This window comes from Rutilus rutilus, assembly GCF_951802725.1.
Source record: "Rutilus rutilus genome assembly, chromosome: 10".
In the NCBI taxonomy this organism is placed as follows: domain Eukaryota; kingdom Metazoa; phylum Chordata; class Actinopteri; order Cypriniformes; family Leuciscidae; genus Rutilus; species Rutilus rutilus.
The window spans coordinates 5,335,873-5,358,643 of NC_140215.1; the positions used below are offsets into that span (position 1 = coordinate 5,335,873).

Genomic DNA, 22,771 nt, shown 5'->3' on the forward strand with positions numbered 1-22,771 from the left:
AATATATACAGTATATACGTGTTCATATCCTGTTATATTCAAATAATGAAAATAATAACTTAAGTTCTTATTGTATAAAGTTTTGGAATTGTTAATACCTTGTTCCCAAACTGGCAGGGGCAGGGTCCATCAGGATTTTCTTCAAGAAATTTAGATTGTCTAGCCTTTGTTTTGTGATTGAATGTTTCTGTAGTAAAGTCAGCCTGTGAATATAAAGACAAAAACACACATTTGTCATGTTTACTTTGTGGCTGTAATGAGATCAGAATGTTAACCTTCAAAAACAATTTGCAGTTTAAAGTTCACTGGCAGAAAAAACATACCGTGTTAAGGTCCTTCAACCAAGCACTTGAGAATTGATCAGAGATGTAGACGCCCCTGTCATCATTGAAATTAGAGGGACAGAGTGGGACCTCTTTTTTACATGAAGCCAACGCCCAGACTGGGTGATTCAGAACAGATCAGTTCAGATTTTTTTTGGAAAATAGATTATGGACACAACTTTCAAATAACTCTGGTTACAAATAAGGCAGGACCATTAGTTGTGGTTTTCGTATAGCATCTTACCGTTTATATCATTGGGAAGGTCTTTGAACATCCTTTCAGAGTAATCGCTCTCCATGAATATCACCATCTGCAGTACATATACATGATGAGGAAATAGTAAGATATTTAAAAATACAGACGACTCATTCCCTTTACTTAAGCGGTTTTATATCACTACAGGTTGTTGTTGCCCCTTTTAAAAGCTTGCAGTCTCAGTTGTGAAAGTAGTAGGCCTACTAATGTGACTGCAGGGTAAGATGGACCTGCTTAGAAATAGAATGATGCTCAAAAAACATACATTTTTCATCATTATCAATGTTGAAAACCGTTGTGTACAATTTTTTTCATTTTATCTTTTAGGATTCTTTTAATGAATAGAAAGTTCAAAATAACAGCATTTATTTTAAATATAATCTTTTGTAACATTATAAATGTCTTTACTGTAACTTTTGATCAATTTAATTCATCCTTGATGAATAAAAGTATATTCACTTTTATTTCTTTCCCCCCCCAAATAAAATAAAATTCTTACTGACCCCGAACTTTTGAACGGTAGTGTTTAATGTTACAAAAGCTTTCTATTTCAGAGAAATGCTGCTCTTTTGAATTTTCTATTCATCAAAGAATCCTGAAATAAAAATGTAAAAAACTGTTTTCAACATTGATAATGCAAAATGTTTCTTGAGCATTAAATCATATTAGAATGATTTCTGAAGGATAATACTATAATACGTAAAAATCATGTGAACATTTCTGAATACATACCTTTGAAAATTGTCTTTTAGCATGCATCCTCTTGAGCGTTTCATTGAGAGCATCAGGAGAAAGCTGTCATAAAACACACTGAATTAATGGTCTAGAAGTCAGCAGGTTTTCAGATTAAACACAACAGTTGTTATGTCCTTATCTGTGTAATTACATGCAAAATCTTGAAATTATCATTTTATTCACTGTAATTACATGGTAAATTCTAAAATCCATACCTTGGTAAATAGTCATTTTTAAGATGATCGCTTATGTAACCATTAAAAGCAAATAAATAAATAATAATAAATGTAAAAAATATTATAAAATTGTTGTATGTTTTGTTGTCAAACGTATATTCATAGCTACACTTATAAATGAGTGATGCAAATTTTTGGTTTCTGCTATAGATTAGTATTATTATTATATTTTTTCCTGCCCATTTATTGTATTACTGCAAAATTTTGGGTTTGCAGAATTTCTTTCCCATAGGAATCCGTGCGATTGGGAGTTTTGCATGAGGGTGAAAATGTTCCCCATAGATTTTGCTCATATTCAAGTTGGTCGAAAGAAAACTTGGTTTAAAAGTGAATTATTTGAGAGCTGTGAGGTTCTCTCATCATATTGAGAGAGGAGAATTGGCATTTTTATATCATAATATTTTGGCTCATCATTATAAATGTACCGTATATCATGTCTATTCTGATAATCTCTTGAATCTTTTTATACTTACTGCGTTCTCAAGAAACTGAAACGGGCCTTCTTGAGATTTTTCGTCTTCTTTTCCCAGACCGGACATGTAGACGTAGATGTTGTCATTGGGTCCACTGCATTAAATGAAAATAATAATGTATACTTCATTTTAGCTGCAAATTCACATTAGCTGCAAGCAGCAATTACAGGGCCAATCACTGAAGCGGCAGATCTGTTACAGTTATTTCATTGTACAGAGCATCCCTGGTGATAATTGTAGGCAAAGTTGTTTCCAAAATCCAAAACAATTGCTTTTTGACCAGTAAGTGGTGCGGTCACCTAATTCATCGAAAATTGAGTATTTCAACAAACATACTGGCTGTGTCCGAAATCGCATACTCTCCTGAGTAGGTACTTTTGAATAAATTATTACTTTTCAACTGCTAAAAGTAGGTTCTATATAGTATGAATGTGTGTAGTATGAATGACTTTTTTAGTTGTCGTGAAATTATTACTTATTCAAAATAAGTACCTATTCAAGAGAGTATGCGATTTCAGACGAAGCTAGAATCATGCATAGAAAGAAATAGGTAATCTGAGTACTTTTTGAGTTCTGTGAAATTTGTACATGCTTCTTTTGTCACATACTGCTTTTTGCCTCTTTAGTACTGGCCATCTGTCCAGGGTGCTTTCCTCTGACTCTGGCGTAGGAAACTGGGAAAGGCTCCACCCCTATGACTTACGGTCGTATAAGGAATACATATATATTGGGACGTGTGTGATTTCAGATTCAAAGCTACATCTCTAAGCACCTGTGCTGCTTCCTCACATTCAGTGGTTGGCCCTTAATTAACTGCACAAAAGTGATGATATATTAATAATAATAATAATAAACATTACATGACAAACTGATATCATCGAAAGAGTGAAAGATTTCTTCTTTACAGACAAACAAACCTTTCTATGACTTTTTTGTGTGTGCTCGTATCCCCTCTAAGAGCAGCCAGGAAGTTCTCTGGGGTCACATCCTATAAGATCATAATTGTCATAATTAATCATTATTGTTGAAAGTTATAATTGTGCTCAGATATGGGATAAAAACATCAAAACAAAACTAAACATGTTACCATGTCAAAATAAAACAAATATTACCTCTCCAGTGTAGTCCTTTGGAACTCCTGAGTACACGTTTGAATCATCAACTACACTGAGAATGGTTCCATCAAAATGTGAGTTGCTGCAGGCAGTGAAGAAAAAGAAAATGTTAAATGTGGTCAGCTCCAACAATCTTATCCACACTTTTCTGTGATGACGTGTTTCTAGAATTATTCAATCTTGCAAAGATTGCTAGCAAATGCTGTTATGAGGGTGTTTCATGTTTGTAATGCATGTCTGAGGAAATGACGGTTGATTTGACATCTTTCTTTCTTGTCTTCCGTAATCAATCTCTCTATTTTCTTCCTCTTTTGGAAAGCTATGTTATCATGCATTTTTGATCTTTTTCCCCTTTTGCTATTGTGGCGAATGCAGAAAATCATTTACTGTATTGTCTTTCAGTCGTCCCTCTGTGACAACCCTGTTTTGCTTTTGAAAACCCCAGAAATGCGGCTCGGTTACACTGTTGTTCCCGCACTACTAATTAGCAGTATGTTTAGCACAGAAGATTGAGATCAGCTAAACACATGATACTCAAAAGCTTTGGCAAATTACTCACTCTTGATTGTGAGCGATGTCATCATACATCATCACCACAATCTGCTCATCAGGAATCCCATGTTTCTTAATGATCTGGTATAAACCGCACACATTGGCCTGAAACGCAAATGATAAAGATAATTTCAGTTACTGTCATCATTTATAAACTGAGGCACATCACACCTTGGGGAATTTATGAGCAATATGTCTTTAAAAAATAAATAAACAAACACAAACCTGGTGTCTGTAATTTGCCCAGTCCTTTGAGCCGGCGACAAGGAGAATCCAGTTTTTTCCAGACATTTCTTGAGTCTTTTCAAAGCAAAGTCTATTGGAATCAAAAATAATAATAATACTAACAATTTAAAACAAAATTAGCATTGATCTAATGCTTTTAATTGTGTAAATCATACATTTATGATGCGTTTTAAGAAACACAGAAAAGAACACAAGTAATGATATGTTATAAAGTTTAGGACGATATATCAAGAGTTCAGGTTTTAAATTTAAATGTTGCTTTCTATTCATGAAGTGCTGAATGTCAATCACTCGTCATGATGTTAAAAATACTGCTCAAAATTTTTTCTATTTTACCCAATTATCTACATAATTAAATACAGTTGCTAAAAGTGTTTATTGATTTAGATTATAGATGATTGGATCATATGCCATCATACCTGTGTTGAGTATCAGGTGTCCTGTTGATCTCTGGTGGTTTTAGTCAGACAGCCTCTGTCTTTATATAGGCAGTTTATCCCTTTCATTTCATCAGATTCATGGGTGTGTATTTCATATTTTGCAATACTTTTCACATTCACTTTAATTGATGGCAGTTGGTGACTTTGTGAATCATCTGAAACAGAGTTTTGAATTAGAATTAAGTTGATTTGGTTTTAAACTTTTGAGGTGGGACACTTGTTACAGTTACAGTTACATACAAGTAATCAAATTGGAAATATGAAGCTCATCCACAGGTTTTCTATTTTTTTAAAATGATTGAATTATTATTTATTGAAAGTCATTTGCACGAGTTGCTTCAGTAAAGATTTGTCAGAAAGGGGAAATACACACAGCCACAATTTGATTCCACAAAATCACAAGTTTTACAGTTTCTTTTACACTTTGGGATTTTTTTTATAACTCAGTTACTTTAAAGAAAAATCTTGTCCAGATGAAGTATTTTCAAAATATGCAAAACCCTTTTGTAATTACTTAAGGACTTTAAATAATGCCTTTATTATTTTTTTTACTTGCAAAATTGATAATATCAGAGGAAATGATAACCATGCAACCATCTACAGTATTGCTTCAGACATTAATAGACCCTGAGGAACATTTCATTCTTCATTCTTTTCTATAGGAGAGGAAGAATTGTCAAAGTTTGTTAAATCATCAAAATACACGTTTGTTAGACTCTATACCGACTAAGCTACTGAAAGAGATGCTTCCAGAAGTCATAAATTCACTCCTTAATATTATTAATTCATATGTCCCAAAAACTTTCAAGCTAACTGTTAAGCCTCTCATTAAAAACAACACAACTTTACCCTAGAAAATTAGTTAATTACAGACCGACCTCAAATCTCCCTTTTCAGTCAAATATACTAGAAAATAAATTGTGTTTGTGAGATTTCCAGTCAGAATTTAGACTGTGTCATATTCAGTTCAATAACATTAAAGGTACATTTTGACATTTCTCATGAAATGGAAAAGTTTAAGACATGAATGGTGTTAGATGAAAGTGTCATTTGAAACTAAGATAAAAGCCTGTCCCACATAAATTAATGATGAATGAATCGCTTGTTTTATTGATTTATTGATTTATTGATTGATTTATTTTTTTTGAAAATGCAGAAGTTTTTTTTTTATGTAATAAAAGAATTACTATACCAAGGTGAAAAAAAAACTGCAAAAGAAAAACAAATCTTGCTGTACTCCAGTACAGTTTCTTTTGAAACATCTGTTTCATATACTGATTTTCTATAGATTAAAAGATTAGACAAGACAATTCCTGTCTTTTAATCTTTAAAAAAATCAGTAATGGCAACATGTTTCAAAAGACAATACCAGTGTCACATGCAGCAGTGATGTATTAATTACTTTCTTCAGAAATGTAATTTCAACGTATTTTTTGTTCTTTTTCTTTGTTGATTTCTCAACAGATTATGTGGAAATGGAATGCAGATGTGGGAGTCAGAGGTGTGCGAACATGCAGGCAAGACAAAGGTCACTTGAGCAACACACACATGTAACTGTATGTTATGCCACACATATAGAAATAATTTTTTATACTGTACAAACTGTATATTCTATACCCTAATCCTAACTGATGTATTTTAATAATGTGATCTACTAAGTATTTGTTTGTAACTCACATTGACAGCATTATGATATATATATATATGATATATGTAAAAAAAAAAAAAAATTTAATTTACAATTTTTTTTTATGTGGTTATGTCTATACTTTGGGGATAGACTTAATGTATTCATAAACATTTTAATGAACTATTTAATGAACTATTATCCAATTTTTAGGTTTAAAACACTTAATTAATGACATTTCCCCATTTTCCATGACATTAAGAGAGTACTTTTTACAGTCAATAAATTGTTAACAAAGCTTTTCCTAACACTACATACCGTATGAGATAATTAAATGATAGCACTTTAATTACAGTGACAATGAATGGAAAAACTCACTATAGTCTATTAATGTATCAGTTTATAAACTAATAATTAACTTCAAACTAATAGTTTGCAAATGATTTGTAAATACTTATAAAGTGTTGCCTTTTTTCATGCTTGGCACTAATTGCACACGCAAGTCTAAAAAGGAACTATTTCAGCATATTTTTTATTATGTTACTGTGTGTGTTTGTGTGTGTACCTAACCATATTTTGGGGAAAAAATTGTAACCCAGACTTGAGCAGAACCTGACAAAATCTCCAAAAATGTCCTTTTGGGGACATCCTTGTTTGTAAAAAAGCAAAAGTTAAGTTTTTTCAAATGCAGAAAGCTTTCTGTGATGGTTTAGGACAGGTTACAAATTTGACGTTCAAAATTGAATCAGCAGCAGCTGTACCTCGAACAGCCAGTCTGCAAAAAGAAGCATTCTTATAAATTATTTTCAACAGAGAACATTAACAGGGAAAAAGCAGAATGAGTTATTTATTTATATATAAATATGCTATTCTAAACTTCTAGGGGCAACAAATGATCTTCCGACTCTCTCCCATGCCACTCAAAGTAGATATAAGATGGGCTGTCATTGGACAGTATAACAACCGTAGGCTATACGGTCATTAGAGCGGTCATGTTTGCACTTAGGTTTTATTACGCATTTAGGAGAGTATTGCAAGAAGCTTCTTAAATTAACCTTACTTTAAAAAATAAAATCATGATTTTTCATGAAAAATTATGTTAGAATTGTAGGCCTAACAGTTGTAGGCCCTTGGTATCAGCTTGTTTTCATCAATGGTATAATTAATACAATTACAATTAATTTGGTTTGTCATGATTAATTTGTTAATTATGTCTGACCAGTAAATTACTTGGTGAACAAAGAAAACATTTTGCCATAGGCATTGGCATTAGTTAACTACATAAATATGAAAATGTATTTGTAGTATATTAAGCATAAAAGTATTTCATGTACATTTTTGTATATTTATTTTTCACTAGGGGTTGTTGAGATCTCCTGACTATTTAGAGAAAAACAGGAGAAACATCTGAGCAGTGTGTGTATGTTGTTGAGATCTCTTCCCTTCTCGCCTCTCCCATTGCTTTCTGTCTCTCCTCCTAATATCCTGTCCATTAAAGGTGAAAACCCCAATGGCAAACAACAATAATAATAAAAGAACAGCAACCTCTGCAAGACAATAAAAAGATAACCTATGGTTCTCAAAGTCCATTCTCATTTTGGACTCCTTTTTCTCAGAGCTTTCTCAGTTGTGCCTTCTTTTATTTCTCCTTAGGAATTTTAGGAGAAACATCTGAGACACTGTTGATAATAAGATGAGAGATATTTGAGAATCACAACTAAGTCTCATGAGCTTAATTGCTTTTGTAATTATATATTTTGGTGAGCGAACGTTTTAACCGATACATTTATGTTGGCCTGCTCTGTATTTCTCTCGTAATATAATATTCCAGTCACTCCTAAAGATTATGCTGTATTTGAATGCTGTCCCATCTTGGTTAAAAAACTTCATAAAAATATTAACATGTCTTCAGCTCTCTCTACATCCACTGGATCTTGCTTATTAGTCAGATCTGTTTATCTTTACCCCATTAAGAACAATAATCAATGTGTTTGTTTAAAGGGATATCGTCTCCAGCACTACTAATATATTGTATTATATTATTATTACTATTGTTTTAGAATGATAGTGATGGTCTGATGTGGAATTAAATATAAAAACTAACATAGATGAGTCACATAGTTGGTTCTGTCTTGGATTTGGACCTGTTATCGTTACTTCTAGGTCTTCCGTGTAAATTAATCTCCAATAAACATGCTAGATGATTTTTTTACTTGTTAGGAAAAATATTTTGATGTCTAAATGGGTGATGGGATAAATCACCCTCTCTAAAAGGCTGGCATAAACTTTTAAGATCATTCCTTTGGAGCTCCTGGTTCACTCCTCAACAGATTTATTTATTTTAAATCACATTTGGACCCCATTTCTTATTGTTGATATATGTATTTATTTTGTGTTGTCATATTTGATGCTGTTATTATTCATGTTCCCCCTTTATGTGTGTTGGGCTATGTTTGATTGTTATTATGTTTAATATATTTATATACCGGATATGGGGACAAAACGTTCCCAGAACAAAAAATTCCAAATTGTGTCACTAAAACCAGTGAGTTTGTGCAATCAAAACGGCTGTTTTCAGTATCTCAGTATCTATCTACAGTTTCATTTTCTTCTTGGGAGGTACATGACTGTACAGACATGTATGACACACTGTACTGTGGCAAATTTTGCAGATTTCCAATTAAACTTCACTGAAGCAGCCCACATAAATACCTTTCATTTTGAAGTGAGAAAACTAACATGTCAAACTTTATATATTATTTATCTATATATTATCTATCTTTTAACTTTTTCAGATGTATTTATTTTGGTATTACTAATGATAAACTGTCAAAATGCTTAGTCCTAACCACAAAAGAATCACCCAAAATCTCAAAAAAGCTGTTTTTCTTTTCTTAAAATATTTAAAAACATATATTTTATATTATTAATAATATTAATAATAATAATAATTAATTTGTACATTACATATTAATTTACCAAACATATATTTTGTATATATTTTAAGTATTCCATCTGCACATAACTTTGCTTACAGTAATATTCAAAATATTCTAAACTACTAGTTTCAGGTCATCAAAAATGCACGGTTTACAGACATTCTAGTATATTTTCAATTATGTTAGACCAGTAGGCTACACACAGTAATTACAAAGTATCTTTTTCATCCACAGGCCAGGTCATGTTTGTAAATGAGAAGTGGTTCTCAAACAGTTTACCTGGATAAATAAAGGTTAAAACAACAACAACAAAAAACTACACAAAATGAGTGTTTCATCGTCACGTCATCAGAGAAGGAACGCCATTCCAGACCGGAAGTAACTTTTCAGACTTTGATTAAAGATTACCACGACAAACAATTTTTTTTCTGTGTATAACTTGCACGGATTAATTGTTCACCACAAGACTAGTAATATGCACTAACAAAGTAAATAGGGTCCATTTTGATTTCATGTCGACTTTAACTATATACAATAATGCTTATTACTATCAAACTTTTCATTTGCATCACTTGTGGTTCAGTTTAATACATTTGTCAATTTTTAATCCAGCAAACAAGTTGTGCAGTTGTGCGTTTCTAATGTAATTGAAACTGTAATTATACTTCTGAGGAAATTCTAAATGGAATTTAGTCAAATCCATCTTAATGCAATAAGTAAATGGATAGACCCAACGCATCGTGGTCACTATACAACTGTTGTGGTGTAGTGTAGTGAGTCTGACACACTGTGAAGTTTAAAACAATAACCCGAAGCAGAGTTTTAAACTGAATATTGTTTCAGCCCGAAGAACTGTGGTTAAGTACTGTAAGCTTTTTTTTTTTGTAACAAAACAACAACAAAAAAACAGTGTAGTGTGGTTTAGAGCGAGTTACTGTGACAGTTACTGTACGAAACCCTGAGACCCATCATGGGACACCAGTGACTGCTTCTTCTAGAAGGACTAATGGTTCAAATGAAAAAAGAGACAAGGGGAGATCAAACCATTTCAGAGACTACAGACAGCAGTCTTTCCACCTAGACAGAAAACAAGTGGGCAAAGGACACTCACACACCAAGAAGTGCACACAGACACAGACTCACTGCACATGACGAGACAGAGACAAATATATACACACTTGAATGCAGAAAATATGTACTGATTGCACATATGTGGATAAAAGATGCCCACGCTGAGAAAATGGACACAATGAAAAACACATGCACATCACACACACACATTATATTGATTGTAGATTTTTTTGAGTTATCAAAACTAAACAATATGCTAATATCATTGATGCAAAGGAAAGATAGCCACATTGTGAAAGCCCAACAAGGCCTTGAAGAAAAAGACACGATTTTGACAAAAAAAATGCATGATGGAGACTTAAGTCGCTTTTCCACCGAAATTACCCGGAACAATTTGTCCCAGGAACTTTTTTCCCAGGAACCTTTTTTGCCCCAGACCGGTTGCTTTCTGCGTTTACACCGCGGTCTAAAGTACCGGGAAGGTAAACTGCGCGCAACTGCTCCTCCCAGTCTGCGACGGACAGTAATCAGTTTTGAGCGCCACATTTATAAGTATGGAGGAGATTCAAACTGTGCTGCAGTTATTGGTTTACTAACGAGGTAATTAACATAACAAAATAGACGAGCACTGATACTAAAGCGTGTTCAGAAAGCTCGTATGCGTATAAAATTAGACAAGGTATGTTGTGAGATGACTGGGACGAACGCGCAGAAATTTCCTTTTGCGCAAATACGCTTAAAAAAAAGCCTGAACCCCGTCTATCAATCATAAATAGTGACAGTCTTGTAAATAGTTGTTTGTTACCAACCTCAAAGCGCTATTTCAATCCTGTTATAGTAAATTTGTAACATGGTTTGCCTTGCAATAGATGACAATGTGTAAACATAATGACTTAATATTAAAAGCTGTGGCAGAAAAGAGACGAGCACTGATAAAGCGTGTTCAGAGCTCGTAATGCTAACGTTAGATATAAAATTGTATGTTATCAGCTATTGCGGACATTGGCCGTGAGATGGCTGTGACGAACGCGCAGAAAGTTTCCTCTTCCACAAATACCCAAATAATAAAGCCTGAAACTCGTCGCCAGTCCCCCAGTTTTTTTTTATTAAATTCCATATTTGCAGACAGACAACTTTACTGCATGAAGCCACTTTTTAAAAGGGAGGTTAAAAATAAAGAAAATGCTTGTGGAGTCATCCAACCAAAATGCGGCGTGAACACAACCAATCAGCTTGTGCAGCGCACAAGTCCCACCCCTGAAAGTTCCTGAACTTTGAAAAAGTACTACCTCATGAGCAGGGACTATCGGAGGGGGAAATATTTACCCGGAACTTCATTTAGACCCTGGTTCCTGCGGTGTAAACACATCGAGTACCAGCCCAAAGTTCCTAGTTCCTTAAGAAAGTTCCTGCGGTGGAAACGCGGCTTTAGATATCGCCTATTCTGGTTTAAGTTGGGATATACACTTTAAAACAGCTGTATGTGTATTCTGTATCTTCCTAATAATTTGCCAAATGCATTGTTATGTGTTCTATGTTTAAATGTCAAATTGCAGATACCTCCATGATCTCTTTAGGTTATTTCACGCTGACTGTGATGGTTCTTGAATGTCTCTCTTCCAAACTCAAGAAATATTTCATAGTTTCAAATTTTAAGAGTGACTCAATGATAATTCTGCCTAATTGGATGGAGCTGTAACCAGTGTGCAGGAGGTGTCGACCCAATGACGGATAAGATTCCAGAGTTGCTAGAAGAGGACAACCTAAGGCTTCACCGCCACTGGTCACCTGCCCTATAGGGAAGGGAGGTGTAATCTGTGAAAAAAGGGAGTGAATGTGATGCTTCTTTTGGGCCATGAGCATCAAAGTAAAGACTGTAAGAAATTGTAGTCTACCTCGACTCAGATTCCACTCCAAAGTATATTTTATAATAAGCTCATTCCCAAAATGGCGTAATTATCCCAGAGAAGAAGAAAATCAGTAATATTTTTTTATGTACGATTTGGGTTGATCATAATGCTCATTAATTGTAGGATTGAATGGGTGTGGGACACAGAGAACCTTCTCAGAAAATGGGGGGTCCAGTCTCAACTTCATTAACATACAGACCACATCTGTTACAACAGAAGCAACTTCATTTACAGTACGAGTGAACTGTAACATCATGAAAGGTTTGAGATTTGGATGTTCTGGGTTCATTTTGAAATGAAATTCACTTTTAATTTCTGATTATCTCATGCTTACAAAGTCATTGACTTTTTCCTCTCAAATGATTTACAAATGATTATTGTTTAATATGCTCATGTGTTTATCAAATAATATTTTGTATGCTTTGTATCCTAACCTTAACTCTAACAATGTGATCTTGTATGTATTTGTATGTATTTTTTTCAAACACACGTACATTTACTTAGAATTGCATAGTTGCCAAAACATACAGTATTTACATTTATTAATTCATTTATTTAAGTGGTTATGTTTAGCTTTGGGGATAACAAGGTAGAGACTACAGTATATGAATTATGAATTAACAATAAACAGTTTGTACATGATTTGTAAGTACTTTATTACTGTATACTTATTATTATTAAAGTGCTCCCCTCTATTCCATAAACATAATGATTGTTATACTGTACAAACTGTATATTCTAGTCCCCTAAACCCCTAAACCTACCCATCACAGGAAGCCTTCTGCAGAGAAAACTGCAAAATCACAGAAAACCTCAGTTAGTATGATTTATAAGATGTTTTTCCTCATCGGGACTAAAAATACAACCAAACAAAAAATACACGTTTACTTAGCTATCTAAATGGGTACATTGCATAGAATTCTGTTGTCTTTATATACAGATAGTTATATATTTTATAACTTACTCTTAACCCACAAGCCATCACAGAAAACTTTCTGCATTTTTACAATTCTAAAAAAAACTTTAATTACTTTCTTCTATTTTTTTTTTTTTTTACTGTTTTTTCCAAACAAGGACATCCCCAAAAGAAAGTTTTTGGAGATTTTGTCAGGTTTTGCTCAATTCTGGGTACAAATTTGTCCCCAAAATATGTTTAAGTAGGTTACACACACTCACACACACACAGAGTAACATAACTGAAAATTAACTAGTTCCTTTTTTTGGTGCAATTAGTGCCAAGCGTGAAAAAAGGCAACACTTTATACGTATTTACAAATCATTTGCAAACTATTAGTTTAAAGTTAATTAATAGTTTATAAACTGTAGTTAATACATTAATAGACCATAGTGAGTTTTTCCATTCATTGTCAATGTAATTAAAGTGTTATCATTTAATTATCTCATATGTAAAGTGTTAGGAAATGCTTTGTTAACAACATATTGACTGTAAAAAGTTCTCAATGAAAATTGGGAAATGTCATTAATTAAGTGATTTAAACCTAACAATTATTGGACAATAATTGCATTAGTATTGAGAGTTCATTACAATGTTTATGAATACATTAAGCCTATCCCCAAAGTTAGACATAATAACCACTAAAAAAAATTTAAATAATTATATATATTTATATTGCAAACAAATACTTTTTAGATCACATTGGTAAAATACATCAGTTAGGATTAGGGGATAGAATATACAGTTTGTACAGTATAAAAAATTATTTCTATATGTGTGGCATAACATACAGTTACATGTGTGTGTTGCTCAAGTGATCTTTGCCTTGCCTGCATGTTCGCACACCTCTGACTCCAACATTTGCATTCCATTTCCACATAATCTGTTGAGAAATCAACAAAGAATAAAAGAACAAAAAAAAAACACTAACATGGAATTACGTTTCTGAAGAAAATGTAGAGGTTTTCAAATTCTTTCAGATTCTTTCATCACTGCTGCATGTGGCACTGTTTTTTTTTTTAAACATGCATGTTGCTGTTACTGATTTTTTTAAAGATTAAAAGACAGGACTTGTCTAATCTTTTAATCTATAGAAAATAAGTATATGAAACAGATGTTTCAAAAGAAACTGTACTGGAGTACAGCAAAAAAAAAAAAAAAAAAAAAAGCATATTTATTGTCACTGAATCAAAGCCATTTTGTTCTTTCCTTATTTATGTTGATGCATTTTGTAAGATTTGTTTTTCTTTTGCAGTTTTTTTTTCACCTTGGTAGTAATTCTTTTGTTACATTAAAACAACTCTACAGAAAATACAAACACTAGTTTCAAATGTTTAAAGATATTACCATTTGACTGAGTACTATTGACAAAATCAAGTGTTAATTTGGTTATTTTTAAAATATTATATCTGGACTTCCTTTAAATTAATTGTTTGATTTTCATATTATAAAGAGCAGTTGAATAAAGGCCAAATTTATTCAAATTAATTTTTTAAAAAAGAAGCAAATGAAATGTATTTTATCCTCTCCCTGAAAAACAGACGCTACTTTCTTGGAATGTAATTATTAATTTGTATTAATTTTTTGTCTTATATGCATTGTTTTTATACTCCTTTTTTGCTGTTGCTATAATTGAATCCCTGTAATATTTTGTCATGCATGCCAATTATCAGACTCTCTTGGAGCTCCACCTGTGATAGAGTTGTACTTGTGATAATTAATTTCGGCTGATGACCCCTAATTGCTCATTTTCCAACAAAATGGTGAATGTTTGTTGCAGAGTGAGCACTGAAGATAGCAATGTGCTGAAACATTTGCTCCTGTTCATTTGTTTTTAATTCAGTTTGCACTTTTTGCACTATGCAATCCAGAAACTAAAAAGAAAAATGTTTTGATAGACTTCTGTAGTCTGTGGTGAATTCAGTGTGCGGCCAGCCTCCTTCTTGCTCTTTTTGGAATTTAATCTATAAACACAAACTACACCAAACAGGTGTTTTACAGTATCTGGATTAATAAGTACCGGTATATTTTATATAACATGTAATTTTTTGAGAATTGCTTTTGATATATTTTGAGGAACTTTTGAACTTTTTAACCTGAACTTTTTAACCATGATAAACTTATGTTGACCTGCTCTGTATTTCTCATCTAATATAATATTCCAGTCAATCCTAAAGATTACGCTGTAGTTATGAATGCTGTCCCGTCTGGGTTAAAATGCTTCATAAAAATATCTAAATGTCCTTAGATTACTCTACAATCACTGATATTACTAATGTACCCTTTAAATAACAAAACAAAAATTGCAGTTCCATTAGAATTCCACTGGGGGTGATCGCGAGCGAGTGCAGACTGAATGGGAGTCTATGGGGCTATACGGCTAAATGTGTCTCTTTCACCCGATTACTGTTGAGAAATCTCAGATTTTATTGTAGTATTGCAAGTTCAACATGGGTTATAGGTCGAAAGTTGAATAAACGAGTACTTATTTCTTTTCGATTTCTTACAGGTTGAGTTGTTGTTGCTCATAACACGCTAGCATTCTGCTAATGACGTCAGCATTCTGACGTCATTGACATTTTAAAAGACTTTTTAAACCAAATTAGTGACTCCAAAAAATCTAATACCCAGCAATGTGTAATTTCTTTGCATCTCCTTTCGAATACAACATTCAAATTACTAGACAAAAAATTATATCCTGAGAAAAGTGGATTTTGAGGGTTTTTCGTCATAGACCTCCATTCATTCTGTACTCGCCTGCGAGCGCCCCCGCATGGACAGAAACGTGTTACTGCAGCCAGTCCAGAAACCGGAAGTAAGCAGAGATTGCCAATGGGCGTCGTGATGTCATACTTGGCGTGGCGGCCATGTTGATGGCCTCGCGAATGTAAACATACAGCAAGTCGAACGAGGAGAAGCAGAGTTGGGAGAAAGAAAAAAGATGTTAAAATCCCGAAAATTATGTGGAATTTACCGGGATACGTTAAATAGGGAAACCAGGGACCAGTATGTGGACAAATTTTCCTGTAAAATATCCCGTATTTTTAGCCTGACTTCGTCATACTCATATTCTAGTCAGAATGTGAGTCTGAGACTGCTCCATAGAGAGCCTAAGTCCCGCCCCTCCGCTTCCGGCTCATGGGACCTTATTTCGGAAAAAATATGTATGGAAGTCAATGGCGAGAGATAACTTATCTTTTTATTCCGTCTGAACTGTGCCCTGAACTACACATATGATGTTTGTCAATTTAAAAGGTAATTATGAAAGTCAAGAAAGTCGCAGTTTGTCATAAAACAGAAGAGTAACGTTTAGTTTTATGTGAAAATCGCTCAATGAACTACATCTCTCGTCTCGAACTATATGTACGTCACAAGATCCGTTGCTCGTATGTGTGTATTCTGGCTCAAAACACTCAGGCATGACGGCGTAACGTTACGATTATAATGTAAGACTATAGAAAAAATGACAGACGTTAGCTTCAGTAAAGTTAGCTTCATTCATTGAGAGAAAAGGTATGACGTCGCATGTGCGCCTTCTGGGTTTGTAGTCTCTGTAATTACGTATTTTCACAGTCTTATACCTCAGCAGTTTTACATCAAGCTGCGACTTTCTTGACTTTAAAATGTATCTTTTAAATTGACAAACATCATATGTGTAAATCAGGGCACAATTCAAACGAGATCAAAATATTTGTTGTCTCTCGCCATTGACTACCATACAATATTTTTCCGAAATAAGGTCCCATGGTGGTCAACCGGAAGGGGAGGGACTTAGGCTCTCTATAGAGATTTGATTATGGGGCTTGTCTCAACCGAACCAGGAAAAAAAAAACCTCTGCACTCAATTGGATAGACCTACAACCAATCAGAGCAACGGAGTAAATGACGCATGTTCTTCATTCATATTTTCAACCAACAAAATGTCGCGGCTCTCTGTTCCTCTTTTAAAATGAATGCGCTGTCGATATCTTCTATAACAGACGCGATGGCGGAATCTACACATGATGTTTCATAAACAAAGTTCGGTAGGAGCACGTACAAATAATCAATCTAATATCAACTTGTCATCAAACAATACCATGTCTAACGTTACCCTATATCAGCATGAGGAAGCATATTCACTCTGTCAACTTACCTAACACTCCTTGACAGTTTTTCAGCATCCCTCCACCACCCCGAATCCTCACTCTTGTCTTGTTCTCTCACAACCAGGAATACGGGGGAGTATGGCTACCGAGCCCACAGCCCTCTCCTCGGACAGCACGTCATATACGCATTTATTCTATCGACTTATTTGTGTGAAATCTTATATACGCATTTATTCTATCTGACTTATTTGTAAATGTGAACTCGTGAAATCTCAATTCTCCAGCAGCAGTCGTCTTTGTTGTAAACTAATTCAAATCAAGCGCTCTTTGGTGACGTGGATGATTACGTTACCGTTGCTCATCTGTCCATCATCGTATAAAGCCCGCCCTGACAATTTGATTGGTCCGAACAATTTTTGTTCGGGCATAATAGCTCCTCAACGGAGCGAGTCCAGACCGAACTTCCCAACCAAAAAATTTTGTGGGCGGGGTTCGGGCTGGCATCCAGGCTAGTATTGTTGGATATTGCCACAAATATACCCGTGCGACTAATGACTGGTTTTGTGATCCAGGGTCACATATTTACAATAAAATCACTATAATCTGATAAAAAGTGAGGTAACATTGTGAATATCACTTTTAATGTGCTTTCTGTGGTTCTGTTATAGTGTTTAATGTTGTTTTAACAGACCAACCAACACACAACATCAAGAACTCACAAAGACTGAACTAGACACAGGGCTCAAATACACAGGCAAACAAGCTAAACAAGATAACAAGGGGACATGGTTAATCAGAGACACCTGGGGAGACTAATAAACCAGAAAAACTACAAAAGGACTACAAAACATGGCACAGGACAGGAAATGACAAAATGTCCACACAAGATAGGAATTATGACGAATTAATTGATCCAAAACTGTTTAATCTCACTCAAATACTGGTAATGGATGTCTATAATTAGCATTTTTCATGCATCAAAATGTTTTAGTAGAAATAAATGTAGGTAAATACTGCTGTTTATTACTATGTGCACTACATCTCAAAAACTGTGTGGAAATCATGCCTTGATAATTCGACTGTATTTCCATGTACCTTAGTCCCACAGCAGTGAGGAGCCATTGAGTTCAGTGTGAGTGGCCGAACACACTTCACACCAGTTTCACTTTGCTTTTGATTGATAAAGAGCATTTCCCTGAGCAGATGGCCAAACCAACTGCACAAGGCCCTGGGTAGAGAGCTGCGCTTCAGCATTCGGGGCATCTTACAAGACAAAACCCTGGAGGAAACAAACACTCTCTGTTTCTCTCAAGCACGCATGCAGAGCACATACATGAGGAGGTGACAGAGAGTTGCTCACGAAGACACAGGAGGCCTATCATCACTCAACAATACCTTACTGTGAGTGGGAGGAGTGTGTGTTTCAGACAGATGCTTTCATGTGCCACAGAGAACACAGTGTGAACGCTAAATACGGCGGACACTGAAGGTATGTGACACGATGCTTAGCGATTCACAAATTAATCTCCGTTTTGAGTCAGTTCTTTTTAAAGAATTGGTCACACGTAGGTGAAATGTACTGAATCTGTTTTACTTGCTATAATGGGGATATATCACAGACTTTATTTATGTCATGACAATTCTGTTTAGCATGGTAATGGATATGACAATTATATGGTCTTGATGGAGCAGATCTGCTACACTGCTGATGCTGTTGGTTATTGCAGCTGCTACTGCCAATACATATACAACACGCTGCTTTGAGCAAGTAAGACATACTGTACAATATAGCATACATGAATTACCCGTAGCAGATCTAATACAGGTGGAGCTGGGGAAGGAGGAGGGTTTCTGAAAGCGCGCTGGACTGCTACAGCAAATACTTGAGCAGCGAGATCATTGGCTACTGATACAGCAGGAACCAATCAGCTGTGTCCTATAGAGAATGATGTGAATGCAGATTGAGTTAAGGACCAATCAGCCTGCGCTATCTCGAGTTTCACGACAGAACGTTGCATAAATATGAAATATAAAAAATAGTCAGTAAATTGATCTGATTTATGTTTATTTGAAAAACATCTCCAAAAGATGTACAACAAAAGTTGTTGTGTACTTATTTACTTTATATAAAAAGTTTGGGGTCAGATTTTTGTTTTTGTAATATTATATTTAGAATAATAATTTTATTCAGCATTAAATTGATTAAAACTGACAGTTTTTTACGAAAAAAATACATTTAAAATAAATTTGAACTTTCTATTCATTAAAGGATCCTGAAAGAATTGATCATTGTTTCCAAAAAAATATTTTATATTTTAATAGATTTAAATAGACATTAAATAAAAAAAGATACTTTAAATTGTAATAATGTTTCACACAAAACCACATTCACAGAACCTCTGACTCTTCTGGCAAAATCAAACAATTGCCTCAAAACCATTTTATCTGTTATCTGCGGCAACACAGGATAGTTTATCTTACAGAAATATAATATATAAAACTGACATTTGGATATTTGACTCACCAGTGACCAAATGTTTCACTTACTGCAGACGTAGTGTATTTTTAGTGCATACTGAGTGTCAGGATCCCACAATTTACCCATTAGTTCCAGCCTGTATCGACTTTTATGTCCTCAAACGCTCGTTTTTTGGGGTCTACAGCTTATGAAAACTTATTTCTGTTTTTTTTTTTGCTTGTTTGCTGTACACCTTGTCACATAGCAGCTTTTAGGCATTATTCTGTCTTTTGTTAGAAGCAAGAAATGACAAGGAGGCAGCCTCTCGCAATGCAAAGTCAAGGACAGCAATCAATCACATGTTTATTTCCTGTTTCCGTTGTGGTACTTTCTGGAGTTGTTGTACCTGTGGCCGTACTTTCTGTTGTTGTGATACTTTTCTACCAAGGCTGCTTAAATTCTCTGGCAGTTAATTGAAAGATCAGAAGGGTTCACTCCTCCCGAAATTACGTTAAGGAACTTTACTTATATAACAATAAACAATAGTATATTGGTACCATATTTTACTTTTTGACCAACAGAGGGCAGCCTTTGACCATATTTAAATTTAAAGTGACTTTCAGAAAGAATCACTGACTCTTTCAATTGACTCGACATTTTAACACAATATAATACAAATGGTGACACTATAAATAATGAGAGCTTCCCATATAATCTAGCAAGGTTCACGTCATTCAGAGATTCAGAGGCATTTTTTATGGAGGTACTTTGTGGTATTGATGGATGTATAGTCTTTAGAATTGGTATTGCACTCTTATAGTTATGACTCTCCTTATAAATCTAACTTAGAGCTCAGCTGACATTTGTTTTGTGAAGGGAAAGCGATCCACAATATCCTGAAAACTGGATTTGTCCATAATAACGCAGAATCCTGAATGACAGTTTACACTAAACACACCTTGCTTTGACTTAACCCAATTATTATCCAGTGTTAATTAAAAGAAGAGACCACAGAAGCCACATTGTCTCCATCTGAATAGCATTTGCTTTGCGGCTTAAGCACATTCCCGATGTCTTCTTGAAAGGACAGTTGTATATCCATAGAGCATGAGGCCCTCGCTATAACCGACTCCTTTGAACGGGCTGCCAAATGTCGGCTTTAAGTCAAATTCCTCACATCATTGCCGCCCCTGGCTTTTGCATTGGGATTAAAGGGATGATGGTTATTGCTGCAAAGCCCCTGGACTTTAAATGTCAGCTTTCTTAACACCAAACGCAATTGTGTTTTAATGTCCACTCGTAACTTGAGCTTGACCTTTGACTGGCCAATGCCTGAATCTGTTTTTCTCTGATACTGCCTAAAAGCATTTTTCTTCCGTCTCCTCAGGGAAAAAAGTGAAGACCTAAGGGGGCGGTCCTGCAGGAAAACAATATTGCACATATGCATATATGTATGTATGTATGTATGTATATGAAATTTACTTTATTGTCCGTGATAGGGAAATTTGTAATTGACTCCATAGCCGGCATTTCGCCAAAACCTCATACATTAAAAAATGACATAAAATATTCATACACATAGAAATAAATAGACTTCACTAATTCATGTTCAAGTAATACCAGTTTTTAAACCTGTTCTGTTTATCACAGAGAGTTCTGTACCTTCTTCCAGATGATAAGAGTTCATAAGAGGGGTAGAGTACATGAGATGGGTCACTTAAAATCCTTTTATCCTCATTTAATGTGCATTGCTCATTCAGAGTCTGAATACTAGGATAGTCGTTCAGTCCAATAATTTTCATCGAAGATATATATATATATTTTTTTTTTCTGTTTCGTATGTTTCTTATAAAATAACATTAACTGATGAGGAAACATGCTGGGATTTTCCCCAAGATGTGAAGTACTTCCTCCCCCAGATATCTTAGAGACATTGTGACCAGCTTGTGTGATTGAGTGTGTTTGCCCATAAACTATAAAACTGTTCACACAGCTTTTGATAATTTTGTAACATTTTGTAAATGTTATATTTTAGTATGTCTTAGTTTGACTTGGCTTCTCTCAGTCTGTTTTTCCTTGTGCCTCACTGCATTTGGTGATACGTCAAACAAGTTTCGCATCCATCCATCCATCCATCCATCCATCCATCCATCCATAATGGTACGGTTTGAATCAAATTATGTGGCCAAACTGTTGTTTGTTTTTTATACATCAGGCTTTTATGGCTCATATAGTATGATATAGTGTAAATCAGTGCAAACTTTATAACAGACTACATACTTAAAATGCATACAAGTATTAGCTTTGACTCTATATCTCCCAATAATGTCTTAAGATCTTTAAATGCTTAGCCTTATGGTCAAAGCTCTGTAGTTTTAATTGTGGGGGGCATACAGTATAATGCAATGCAATACAATACAATGATGATTGAGAGCTCATTAAATAAACAAATAAAAGTTCCTCAAAAGCCTGATGGATCATATTTGTCACTCACATTTCAACATGGTTTTCTAATAATTATATTTGGATACTCTAGTAAACCTAAATTGCTTCAATCCAGTAAGTGTTCATCTTGAAATATTACTAACAATATAAAAGTTATTCTTACTCTTATTTTATAAGAATCGTCAAGGATTTCACAGCAAAAAGAGACGTACCACAACCGGAAGGTGGACATTTTTTTAAATTATACATTATAAAATTATAATTATAAAGGCCTTTTTAACTTAAAAAGTATGAACTTTCAGTCAGATGACAGAAGTCATGTAGCAGACTGCATACAACCAGTTTTGATCATGTTGATAATTTAAAGACCTTAATTCACATATCAAATACGATACAGAAGGGTTTATAGGGTTAAGTATGTAGTATGTTTGCACAATAGGAAACTTATTTCTTTTATTGTTTATTTTCATAGTCAGAACAGTGGTCACTGATATTACATGAATCCAATGGGAATATAAAATATATGTGACTGCTAAGCTGTGAAATGAGTTCAGTGTAATTCAGTCATCAGTTACAGGATGTTTTAATTCACATCTGTATCAAATGGCACCCTGGGAATGTTGGGCAGTCAGAGCGGTCGCCCCCTCTCAGCACCTGCAGATTTAAGTGACCTAGGAAAGCCAGACATGAAAGCAGCACTGGCCCGACCCCGGATCTCTCTTCCACAGAGGCCTTTTTGTGGTCCTTTGGCCCCCAGGAGTTCTGGCGATGGGCATCGGCCGGGTATCTCCGAACCATTTCCCGCTTTCCTTGTTCCTTCTTAGATTACAGCTGAGAAGAAAGCTGAAGTGTGTTGGATTTGTGTAAGACGATGAGGTCTGTGAACAAGTCTTACAAGGATT

At 34.6% G+C, this 22,771-nt stretch overlaps 1 protein-coding gene across 1 annotated transcript; it reads right to left on the minus strand.

Annotated features, from left to right (window-relative positions):
- Window positions 1–538: 538 nt before the first annotated feature.
- Window positions 539–4,002, minus strand: LOC311298823 (legumain-like; the record flags this gene model as incomplete). Its single annotated transcript, XM_084422076.1, has 6 exons — window positions 3,916–4,002; window positions 3,698–3,795; window positions 3,136–3,220; window positions 2,941–3,011; window positions 2,024–2,117; window positions 539–634 (listed from the first exon to the last, which is right to left on the minus strand). Exons 1-6 carry the CDS (start codon window positions 3,979–3,981, stop codon window positions 539–541), a joined length of 510 nt encoding a protein of 169 aa, XP_084278202.1. The 5' UTR covers window positions 3,982–4,002.
- Between the last annotated feature and the right edge of the window lie 18,769 nt (window positions 4,003–22,771).